Raw genomic sequence first — 11,488 nt, 5'->3', positions numbered from 1 at the left:
CCACACGAGCGGATGTATTGTGGCACAATGAAATGCGTGAAATACGCGGAATCACAGCGGCCGGAATAATATCAGCGGTGTGGCACCACGGAATGTGTGAGAGGGTGATGCATGATGAATCACAGTGGGCGACATGCGAGGGAAGTGCACCGCGACGGAGCGTCGCCCCGCCCTCAGCCTGCAGGGGAATGTACACCCACAAAATATATGGTCGAGACACCACCAAACACACATGCCCTTCCATGCACCAATAAATAGGAGCGAAGGTGCGTTCTGGTGCGTGGGAGTCCACTCACATATTTTCATTTCCACCGCAATCAACGGTGAGGAGCCAGGTGCCACAGCAACGAAAACGAACATCTATTGCAGCACTTTACCAGCGAGAAGCAGGAACGACATAAACCGAATTATTGGCTGCACCACCATAGGAAACATTCACAAGAGGAAAAAAAATTTAATTGTGCACCCTGCAGCAATTCCCAACACACGATCCAGGCATGAAGGTTTGCTCTCTGAAAAAATGAAAAAAAGCATGAAAACATCTGCCAACATCCAAACAGAAACACAAATAAATGTTTGCTTGCTTTATGCCATTCACTGCGCTTATTTTTGCGCGTGCGGCCGCTGCGGTGGTGGCCGGCCTGCATGAAGTGGTCTGCGATGAATATGAACAAAGGCCGAAGTCAACTGAAATGTTTTTGTGGTGAATATTGGCTGCACTTCCCGTGGACCAACAATCCACGTGGTGTGTGGGGATCTCTTATTGTATTGTTACTTTGCTTTTGTGTTGCTGTGTGCGCTACACCTTCTTGTGTGTGTGCGTACCCTCCGTGAGGGGCGTCGACGCGACGGACCGCTCTCGCCGCATGTACATGCGGTGGAGCATTGTGTGCCGCTCCTGTTTTCTTCTCCCCCCTTCCATCTGTGTGTTGGTGTTGCGGCAGGGCTGTGTGTGTGTGCCTGCTGCCGTGGATTGGAGTGTGTGTCGTGCGTGGTGTGCGGCGTACGGTGCATGCCAGGCTGCTGTCCTCTCCTCATGTGGTTTGTCCTCTGTGTGTGTCTGCCGCACCTCTCGTCTCCCCTGTTGCTCTCCATGTCCCTCACTGTGCAGATCAGCTCCACACCACTGGACGACCACACTCACGATTATGATGACGTGCCGTCTGCTGTGCGCCCTGTTGGTGCTCGCCCTGTGCTGCTGCCCGTCCGTGCGCGGGACAGCAAGTGGTGAGGCTCAAGTTTCAACCCCCGGTCATCTACCCCCACTGCCACAGGAGCAAACTCCGGAGACCAATTCTTCAGTTTCAAATGCCCCTACAGTCCCGGAGGCGGATACTTCCGATAATCCCGATCAGTCGGTGGTAAAGAGTCCGGCACAGGAAACAGGAGAGTCAAAAAGTAGTAGAGAGGTTACGGTAAAGACGAAAACTACGACGACTACGACAACAACTACAACTACAAGTGCGCCAACTACGACCACTACAACAAAGGCACCAAGTACTACGACTACAGAGACGCCAACCACGACGACCACCCGCGCACCGTCACGTCTCCGCGAAATCGACGGCAGCCTCAGCAGCTCGGCGTGGGTGTGTGCCCCGCTGGTGCTCGCCGCATCCGCGCTGGCGTGCACCACTCTGGGCTGAAGAGGTGTGTGCGGGCCGTGCGTGCCAGCACTCAACCGCGGGGACATGTGCGCGTCCACTGTGGTCCGATGTAAATAAATAGGGGAAAATAATAATTGCGTTTTGCTTCATTTGCTTCCGCTGCCCCGCTGCTGCGTGCTGGTGTATGCGCACTGGAGTCATTCGTTGCAGCTCTTTTTTTAGTGCTTTTACCTTTTTACTTTGTTGCTGCTTCTTTACTCGTGGCTTGTTTTCAATTGGTTTGCTCTCTTGCTGATTATTTGCTGCGGGGCTGTGTTTTGGGTTATTCCCTTTCACTGATTCCAACTGTTTCGTGTTGTGGGGACTGCTCCTGGGCTGTTGCCGTTTTTCTCTGTGCGTGGTTGAATAACTTTTCTCTCCTTTTGCTTTCACTCTGCGTTGACGGGGAGTTATTTTGTGCTGAAGGCTGCACGCAAGTGACAGGAGTGATGGCGATGATGACTGGCCGTGTGCTGCTGGTGTGTGCCCTCTACGTGCTGTGGTGCGGTGCCGGTGGTGTCGGTGCTGAAGGACAAGAGGCCGGTACCCTTTCGCCACCTCCTGGGCCTGTGTATGATGATCAGGGAGGCGTCTTGAGTGGAATTGGCCGTATGAAGCCTTCTGATACTGATGGACAGGTGACTGTTGATGGTGTGAGGGATCGAGCGGAATCTAAACACCTTTCGAGCCGTTTCCCTTTGGTTGATGCGAAGGATGTAACTCCAGATGGTATTGGCGGGGAGGGGAATGGTGCTGTGGATGAAGTCGCTCCAGAAGAAAATGAGTCGCTTCAGAATAGCTGCGATGAGGATGGAGAAAGGTCAGAGGGTTGCGTTCAAGTGCAAGGGGGTGATGGCTTCCCGGGGAATGAAGGCGGCCATGTGGATCGCGGGAGGCAGCAAGATGATCGAAACCCGCTGCCGCCTTTGTCAGACCAGACATCCTCAGAGGAAATAAACTCACCGTTACCGGCTGAGAGAAACCCACATAATCAACGGCCGGTGTCACGCCAAGCACCAGTGGTGGTGGAAAAGCAAACGGATCCAGTCAGCATTCGACCCCAGAAAGAAGCAGCTACACTCGAATCAGAGGCCGTGCGGAATGCTGCCAACAGCCACAGTCAAGAGAGTGCCGCGGAGTTGACCAACGGTACTCTGCCAGCTCATGCAAGAGTGACGGAAGCAGAAGACCGATCCAAAAATGTTTTTGATACTCACAAGGACGCTGCGGAAAAACAAAAAAAGCCCGCCCACACCACTGGGAAAAGTGAATCACCAGCAGCGTCTGGCGATGCGCACAAAGCTACCGCATCAACTGCGGCAGTGGATAATGAGGCTGCCATCAAAAAGGCAAAGAGTCCTGGTGGCGCAAGCAGCCCTATAAGCATAAGCGACAACTCAAACAATGACACCGAACAGAACAATGCGAGAGACACAAGTGAAGAAGCGTCACACAGCACGGAGAATGCGACCACTCACAGTGCAGGAATCCCGAGAGCACCACATACCACAGCCAAAACAGATGATACGACGACGCAAGAAGACAGCAACAGTGACGGCGGCACCGTCAAAATGGGTGAGGCAGCACCGCAAACAGCAGGGACTGCTCAGGCAAATGATACGGCGACGCATGACGAAAGTGACAGCAGCACCGCGGTCTCCCACACCACCTCCCCTCTTTTTCTTCTTCTTCTTGTTGCGTGTGCGGCTGCTGCTGCTGCGGTGGCCGCGTGAGAGTGAGGGAGAGAGAGCCGTGCACCGCCCGCACACACACTCTTCCTTCTCTCTGTGTGTGTGTCCCCTTGCATGGACTCTCGCCCTCACCTCACCCCACGAAGCACACACATAATGTGCCCATTGTATATATGCATGCACACCCATGCAGGCCCGTTGGTGCTCTCTTTTGCACGACACGCACCGCTGCCGTCCTGCCTGGCTGCATGGGCGGAGCACCGTAACTGTTTCTGTTTTTATTGCATTGAGTGGGCGACCTCTCTCTCTCTCCCTCTGTGTGTGTGTTTTGCTTTACGGGAGTAATGAGAGTGTGTGTGCGCTGGTCGTCCCACGCTACGGCTTTTTGTTTTGTTTTCCTTTTTGATTTTGTGGTTGAGTGCACCCATTCCACTTTTTTTTGATTGGCGGCATGCTTTGACGGTTGACACTTTAATCTTACTTTGTTATTCCCATATCGTTTTTTTTTGTTTTGAAGTGTCAGCCTCTTTTGTCCTTTTCATGCCACTAAGCTTTTCCTTCGACATACACCATGCGTCAGTTGGCCCACGTTAACCCGTGGCTTGCAGCGCTGCTGGTGCTGGTGATGTTTGTGGTGCGACTTTCCAGGGGAAGCGTTGCTGTCATCCTGACGCATCCCTGCTTTTCTTGACGATGTGGTGCGTACCGACGGCGCGTGGGCGACTCCGGTTGTGGTGAGGGACGTCTCTTTCACAGCGCAAGATACGTCGCGGGTGTGCAGCGTTGTTTGGAAGAAACAATGGGCGCTTGCCCGCATCAAGGCGTCAACAAGGATCCCTGATGACAGCAGGAGGCGCTGCGGCATCTCCCGGCCCCGGCGATGACGTTGCACCTTGTCGCGGTGCTGGGCTCTGGCTGCGTATAATATCTCCATAGCAGGGCGTTGCTGCGAGCACGACGGAGACCAAGACGACTCCACCCCTCGAGAAGGTTCCACGCCATGCCCGGTGTGGGGAGGTGAGGCGGTCTGCCTGCAGACTGTCGGGCAAAACTGCACGACCGTTTCGCGGCGGTCACCCCGTTGATTTCCCCCGTTGCGGTGACGTCCACACGAACCCTGGCCCGAGGAGGATGGCTACATTAATATTTGGCAGCTTAACATTGCAGGCCTCTCGTCCGTAAAAAGATTGCATTTGCTGCGCGATTGGAGCAGCGTCCACCTGACATCGTTCTTCAGCAGGAAATAAGTAACCGTGGTGACGTGGCGACGAAATTATCTGGCTATAATGACTACCTTCAGACCTCACTGGGCGCGGTGGTGGCGTTGCCATTCAGGTGCGCCACTCTCTACCGTGCGAGCGCCTGTCGCTCCCTGGCACTGACCTCCTGGAGACCATTGCTGTCCGTGTATTTCCGCCGGGCTGTTCCAGCAATTGCGTGGTGAATCCCCACAACCCTCCCACAGCAATTGGTCAATAATCCGCATTTATCAATATCGTTTGTCGCTTGTGCCCGAAGAGATTATCGCGGGTGACCTGAATTTACATCGTGAACTCTGGGACAGTCATATATACCATCAACGACTGGAGGCGATAATTTCGCCGCTGTTCCAATTGACATGGATTTTGGGCTGGCAAATTACCCGACGCAGGTAACACGGATCACACATCGTAATGCCTCGTCCCCTGACGTGACTGCGTATTGCGCCCTACGCATTTCCCACTGGACATTCGCCCCTTACATGGACTCGGACCGCTGCTTAATATCTTACTAGGTAGAGATGGACGACGGCACTCCACGACTAGCAAACACGCTGCCTTGACGGAAGAAAGCCACCTTTGCCCTGCGCAAAGCGGATTGCCCTGCTTTGGCCTCGTTGTGTGAAACCCTCCTTGCCACCGCGTCCACATGTCTGGACATTCGCAGTGGTATCTTACGAGCAGCTGAGCGCCATATCCCGCGCGGCAGCCGCGACAGCCCAAAACAATCTGGACGAAAGAAATGGAACAGGCCGAGTCCGCCGCAGAAGCAGCACACACATCGCCTCGCCAGAAGACAGCCTGCTTCGAGCCGAATGTACCCGAAAAAGGGAGGAACGAAATCAAGCCTTACGCCGTGGCTTCGCTATGCTTCTGGAAGCCCGTGTGGAAAAAATTGGGGCCTCACCCAGCCCAAGCTGGCGATATCTCCGCGGTGTGGCGGCGCCGCACCCTCATCCCCTGGAATCAGTGGTGCACCGAACTGATCTTCGGACCGCGTCTGTGCTCCGCCTCGGCAACAGACAAATCTGCTCGTCCATCATTTTGTGCGGTTTCACGTGCCACGTTACCTTATACTGCTGCTGCTGCTGCTCCCTTGCCTCTTGGTGACTGGGAAATGGATCGGCCTCTCACGCCGTATGAATTTGACGTGGCCATCCGCGACTTTTCGCTTGGCTCAGCCCCTGGCCCCGACGACATGTTGAATGAGTTCCCGCACCATCTCGGGCCCGTTGCGCATGGCACACTTAGAACGATGATCCACAACTCCTTCGAAAATGGCAGCCTGCCTGGCTCCTGGAATACGGTGGACACCATTCCCATTCCCCAACCTGGGAAGGGCCCATACCGCCCAGTGAGTTACGGACCTACCACGCTGCTCTCTTTTTCACTAAACCGAAAGAATGATTCACCGCCGTCTATCAGCGACATTGCCGCACCGCCCACGTCAATTCGGGTTCACACCTTCGCGTTCTACATCGGACTTGGTGACACTTGTTATTGGTAAAATTGCCCGTGGATTGAGTGAGTTCAGTACTGTGGAGTATGAGAGCCCTGGAGACGGCGCCCCACACGGCACTTTCGTCGCCATCGCTCGCTCGTAGTTTTGATTGATTTTCCGACTGCGTTCGACACCACTGACCATGGGAATTTATTCTGCATGCTTGACAGACTTCCGCGCCTTGGCCCCGAACCAAACGCTGGCTGCATAACTACCTGCGGGGCCGCTATGTTAGGGTATGCACTCGCGAACAGCACTCCCGGAAACAACTCGCCTCAACTGGAGCACCACAAGGCGGCGTCCCGGGACCCAAACTCTTCCTCCACTGTGTGGATGATCGGCCGCACCGCCTGGAGAACATCTATTCTGCCTCCGCACTCATGTACACTGACAACCTCACACTTGTTGCCTCAGGTGCGGACATCCATGCCTGTGCTGCGGCAATGCGACCTGCCTTTTCACTTATAACGACATGGGCTGCCGAGCACAACCTCAAAATCAACGTTACTAAGAGCGAAGCTGCTCTATTCCAAATCTCTACACACATACGGTCTGGAGAGGACATGGTCGATCTCCTTCCTGGCAATGGGAACCTACGTATTCAGTCACGTCCAGTGCGCTTGCTGGACACCACGGTTGAACAACTCCTTAATTTTCGTACGCACGCTTCCACCGCTGCAAAGCAGACCACGCCACGCCGTTACCAATTACGGCCGGTCGCACAGGCTGGTGCGTTCCATCACAATACGCAATCCTTTTCGATTGGATACGGTCATGGTGTGTAACTGTATTCTGGCAAAGCAATTGTCCCATGCCTCGCCTACATCTGCCTCCATAATATGGAAGTACGGTACCGAGACAGTTGTAAAACACACCTTGGCATTAGTGCACCAACGGAAGATACGTCCGTCTAATTGAAAGCCAATCTTCTCCCGCTCCGGAAGATACTCTGGCTCCGCGACACCAATCAACACGAACGCCACGCACGTTTCCATGATCACGAGGATTTGCGCTCCCTTACCCACACGGAACCTATGCCGCTGTCCATGCATAGGAAAGCGGCGACATCAATCCCACTTCCGAGAGATGCCGTTATTAATGGATTAGAACGTGTATGTGGCACTATTGAGATACCACACAACCACAATCACGCTCCTCCTATTACCCAACTTCGAATTATTCCCTGGGACGCCGTGGGCCGCAATAACGTGAGATCTTATCAGCCACCCTTTGCCAAAGATGCCTCTGACGATGTCAAGCGCACGGCTTTTGATTCCCTTTACTCCTCTCTAGAAGATTATAATTTTGAATTATGGACAGACGGTTTTTCATCAATCGCTGAACTCACATCTGGATCCGCTGCACCATTATACAGCTCCACAAAGACAAATGGCTTCCCTGTGGAGGTCCATCGTGCAGCAGCTGGCAGGCTCGCACGCTCATAGGGAGCAGAGTGCCTTGTCACTAAAAATTGGCTTTAGACATCTCATACCTCCTCGTCTGGGAACATCCCAATCGTCCACACAAACCCCGGTGTCAACCGACTCCCTGTCGGTAATTGAGGCACTCCGCGTTGCCCCACTGGCCGTGCGTGAATGCGTTGCTGAAGAGATTTGGGTTATGCTGCTTTCCTTGGTGAAGCGAGTTCACCCTGCACACTTTATATTTTCCCCGTCGCACTGCGGTATCCCACGCAATGAGGCCGCTGACGAAAAAGCCACGACCGCACGATCCCTGCAGGACTGCGTCACTGCCTGGCACGTGGACTTCCTCACCGCCGTCAAGAGGTTATGCTGGGAGGAATTCCAGGAGGAAGAAGAAGTCGCACACACCGGACGTCAAGCGCTCGTCGGTGTAAAAAAAAAAACATTCCTGGTGTCCAGGCAGGCATCGGGCATCGAATCACGACTTCGCGCGCAGATACAATGCGACTCCTGCCCACTCCTCGGCAGACTGGCACGCGCCCTGCGGATCACAAGGAACCCATTGTTTGGTGGTGCTCCTCCTCTCACACTGAAGAGGCAGGACCGCCCCGACCTCCTCCGGAACCTCCACCTGGCGTGTTCACGGCACCTCCTCGTAGAACGACGAGCAGCAGATCAACGTCGCCCCGCCCAAGCTGCAGCAGCGTCTTCTCGTCCGTCCACAATATGAAGGCACACGCCCGACGCACTAACCCTGGCACTCCAATCGTTGCAGAAGGCCTCAAATGTGGATTCTGCGACAGCTCCACGGTCTCCCCAACAGGTGCCTCACGCGCAGGTCAATACCGAAAATGTCAAGCGTATCAACGAGCAAAAAACGGACAACGCACCTCTGCAAGCTCCAATGATAGCTGTAGCCCTTCAGCCACTCCTCTGCTGCAATCACCACCAGCCGCTGAGCCCCCGACAATCCACGGGAAGCCCTACCGCACACGCTGTGGGAATGCCCTCGTCCTCGACAACTGAGCGTCGGACTATTTGGTACACCACCTCTCGCACGACAGCACCGTTCAAGAAGGAAAAACTGTCCATATCGCTACGGACAGCTCGCAGGCCATTAAAGAACAGTGGCAGCAAATTATAACGAAAGAAATACTTCCCTTTTCTCAGCATAGAAAAACGTCACCCTCACACGCGGAATTGCCACCAATGAATTCATTGCTTAATAGCGCTCTGAGCTGCAATACTTCCTGGCATCATCCAGGTCCCTTGTCGACACATCGATGCGGATGGGCGCCCATCCATTCATTCCGATGACGGTGCATGTCTGCGACGCACCCTCTGCTCTAAAAAGGACACGTCCCTCACCACAGCCGGGATCGACTTCGCCCTGTCGGCACGCATCGCCTTGTCCGAGGAGCAGGAGCACGTCAGGCTGGCAGCAAAGCACCCGCCAGCACAACACATCACAAACATCATCACAACCAGAAGCTCCAGCAGCACTGCAGACCGTGGGGCGACGTGAATCAACTGACGCATGCTGTACGTAACAGAAAACATTTGATGGCTTGAAAAGAATAGGAAACACTGACATTATCTCAAAAGAAAAATAAAATAAAATAAAATAAAAATCATGCGTCCGCAGTCAAAGCACGCCAATAATCTAAAAACAAGTAATGGGTGCACTCAACCACAAAATCAAAAAGAAAAACAAAACAAAAAGCCGTAGCGTGGGACGACCAGCGCACACACACTCTCATTACTCCCGTAAAGCAAAACACACACACAGAGGGAGAGAGAGAGAGGTCGCCCACTCAATGCAATAAAAACAAAACAGAAACAGTTACGGTGCTCCGCCCATGCAGCCAGGCAGGACGGCAGCGGTGCGTGTCGTGCAAAAGAGAGCACAAACGGGCCTGCATGGGTGTGCATGCATATATACAATAGGCACATTATTGTGTGTGCTTCGTGGGGTGAGGTGAGGGCGAGAGTCCATGCAAGGGGACACACACACAGAGAGAAGGAAGAGTGTGTGTGCGGGCGGTGCACGGCTCTCTCTCCCTCACTCTCACGCGGCCACCGCCGCAGCCGCAGCCGCACACGCAACAAGAAGAAGAAGAAAAAGAGGGGAGGTGGTGTGGGAGACCGCGGTGCTGCTGTCACTTTCGTCATGCGTCGCCGTATCATTTGCCTGAGCAGTCCCTGCTGTTTGCGGTGCTGCCTCACCCATTTTGACGGTGCCGCCGTCACTGTTGCTGTCTTCTTGCGTCGTCGTATCATCTGTTTTGGCTGTGGTATGTGGTGCTCTCGGGATTCCTGCACTGTGAGTGGTCGCATTCTCCGTGCTGTGTGACGCTTCTTCACTTGTGTCTCTCGCATTGTTCTGTTCGGTGTCATTGTTTGAGTTGTCGCTTATGCTTATAGGGCTGCTTGCGCCACCAGGACTCTTTGCCTTTTTGATGGCAGCCTCATTATCCACTGCCGCAGTTGATGCGGTAGCTTTGTGCGCATCGCCAGACGCTGCTGGTGATTCACTTTTCCCAGTGGTGTGGGCGGGCTTTTTTTGTTTTTCCGCAGCGTCCTTGTGAGTATCAAAAACATTTTTGGATCGGTCTTCTGCTTCCGTCACTCTTGCATGAGCTGGCAGAGTACCGTTGGTCAACTCCGCGGCACTCTCTTGACTGTGGCTGTTGGCAGCATTCCGCACGGCCTCTGATTCGAGTGTAGCTGCTTCTTTCTGGGGTCGAATGCTGACTGGATCCGTTTGCTTTTCCACCACCACTGGTGCTTGGCGTGACACCGGCCGTTGATTATGTGGGTTTCTCTCAGCCGGTAACGGTGAGTTTATTTCCTCTGAGGATGTCTGGTCTGACAAAGGCGGCAGCGGGTTTCGATCATCTTGCTGCCTCCCGCGATCCACATGGCCGCCTTCATTCCCCGGGAAGCCATCACCCCCTTGCACTTGAACGCAACCCTCTGACCTTTCTCCATCCTCATCGCAGCTATTCTGAAGCGACTCATTTTCTTCTGGAGCGACTTCATCCACAGCACCATTCCCCTCCCCGCCAATACCATCTGGAGTTACATCCTTCGCATCAACCAAAGGGAAACGGCTCGAAAGGTGTTTAGATTCCGCTCGATCCCTCACACCATCAACAGTCACCTGTCCATCAGTATCAGAAGGCTTCATACGGCCAATTCCACTCAAGACGCCTCCCTGATCATCATACACAGGCCCAGGAGGTGGCGAAAGGGTACCGGCCTCTTGTCCTTCAGCACCGACACCACCGGCACCGCACCACAGCACGTAGAGGGCACACACCAGCAGCACACGGCCAGTCATCATCGCCATCACTCCTGTCACTTGCGTGCAGCCTTCAGCACAAAATAACTCCCCGTCAACGCAGAGTGAAAGCAAAAGGAGAGAAAAGTTATTCAACCACGCACAGAGAAAAACGGCAACAGCCCAGGAGCAGTCCCCACAACACGAAACAGTTGGAATCAGTGAAAGGGAATAACCCAAAACACAGCCCCGCAGCAAATAATCAGCAAGAGAGCAAACCAATTGAAAACAAGCCACGAGTAAAGAAGCAGCAACAAAGTAAAAAGGTAAAAGCACTAAAAAAAGAGCTGCAACGAATGACTCCAGTGCGCATACACCAGCACGCAGCAGCGGGGCAGCGGAAGCAAATGAAGCAAAACGCAATTATTATTTTCCCCTATTTATTTACATCGGACCACAGTGGACGCGCACATGTCCCCGCGGTTGAGTGCTGGCACGCACGGCCCGCACACACCTCTTCAGCCCAGAGTGGTGCACGCCAGCGCGGATGCGGCGAGCACCAGCGGGGCACACACCCACGCCGAGCTGCTGAGGCTGCCGTCGATTTCGCGGAGACGTGACGGTGCGCGGGTGGTCGTCGTGGTTGGCGTCTCTGTAGTCGTAGTACTTGGTGCCTTTGTTGTA

The 11,488-nt window shown here is 54.0% G+C and overlaps 6 protein-coding genes across 6 annotated transcripts, besides 7 other annotated features; 3 read left to right on the top strand and 3 right to left on the bottom strand.

Annotated features, from left to right (window-relative positions):
• Positions 1-1,771: a sequence feature (heterozygous, non-Esmeraldo-like haplotype).
• Positions 134-649, top strand: Tc00.1047053510961.50 (uncharacterized protein; the record flags this gene model as incomplete). The annotated part of the gene is made up of 1 exon (XM_801663.1): positions 134-649. The coding sequence occupies one exon, from the start codon at positions 134-136 to the stop codon at positions 647-649; it is 516 nt and encodes a 171-aa protein (XP_806756.1).
• On the top strand, positions 1,149-1,646 carry Tc00.1047053510961.40 (mucin TcMUCII, putative; the record flags this gene model as incomplete). The annotated part of the gene is made up of 1 exon (XM_801662.1): positions 1,149-1,646. The coding sequence occupies one exon, from the start codon at positions 1,149-1,151 to the stop codon at positions 1,644-1,646; it is 498 nt and encodes a 165-aa protein (XP_806755.1).
• Positions 1,413-1,534: a microsatellite.
• Positions 1,772-2,100: a sequence feature (haploid, non-Esmeraldo-like haplotype).
• Positions 2,096-3,379, top strand: Tc00.1047053510961.30 (mucin-associated surface protein (MASP), putative; the record flags this gene model as incomplete). Its single annotated transcript, XM_801661.1, has 1 exon — positions 2,096-3,379. The coding sequence occupies one exon, from the start codon at positions 2,096-2,098 to the stop codon at positions 3,377-3,379; it is 1,284 nt and encodes a 427-aa protein (XP_806754.1).
• Positions 2,101-3,874: a sequence feature (areas not merged during assembly with more than two copies in the genome that could not be assigned to a particular haplotype).
• Positions 3,875-11,488: a sequence feature (areas merged during assembly that could not be assigned to a particular haplotype. This can correspond to areas where the two haplotypes were merged or to regions with more than two copies in the genome that were merged during assembly.).
• Positions 4,436-8,496: a mobile genetic element.
• Tc00.1047053510961.21 (uncharacterized protein) lies at positions 8,744-9,115 on the bottom strand (the record flags this gene model as incomplete). Its single annotated transcript, XM_801665.1, has 1 exon — positions 8,744-9,115. One exon carries the CDS (start codon positions 9,113-9,115, stop codon positions 8,744-8,746), a length of 372 nt encoding a protein of 123 aa, XP_806758.1.
• Positions 9,128-9,151: a microsatellite.
• On the bottom strand, positions 9,590-10,873 carry Tc00.1047053510961.10 (mucin-associated surface protein (MASP), putative; the record flags this gene model as incomplete). Its single annotated transcript, XM_801660.1, has 1 exon — positions 9,590-10,873. One exon carries the CDS (start codon positions 10,871-10,873, stop codon positions 9,590-9,592), a length of 1,284 nt encoding a protein of 427 aa, XP_806753.1.
• Tc00.1047053510961.5 (mucin TcMUCII, putative) lies at positions 11,323-11,488 on the bottom strand (the record flags this gene model as incomplete). Its single annotated transcript, XM_801664.1, has 1 exon — positions 11,323-11,488. A coding segment is annotated over one exon (166 nt), but the record flags the coding sequence as incomplete, so codon positions are not given.

The sequence above is a fragment of the Trypanosoma cruzi genome, genomic scaffold (genome assembly GCF_000209065.1).
Source record: "Trypanosoma cruzi strain CL Brener 1047053516995 genomic scaffold, whole genome shotgun sequence".
Lineage (NCBI taxonomy): Eukaryota > Euglenozoa > Kinetoplastea > Trypanosomatida > Trypanosomatidae > Trypanosoma > Trypanosoma cruzi.
The sequence above is the reverse complement of the archived record's forward strand: the minus strand, read 5'-3'. Positions and strand labels throughout refer to the sequence as shown.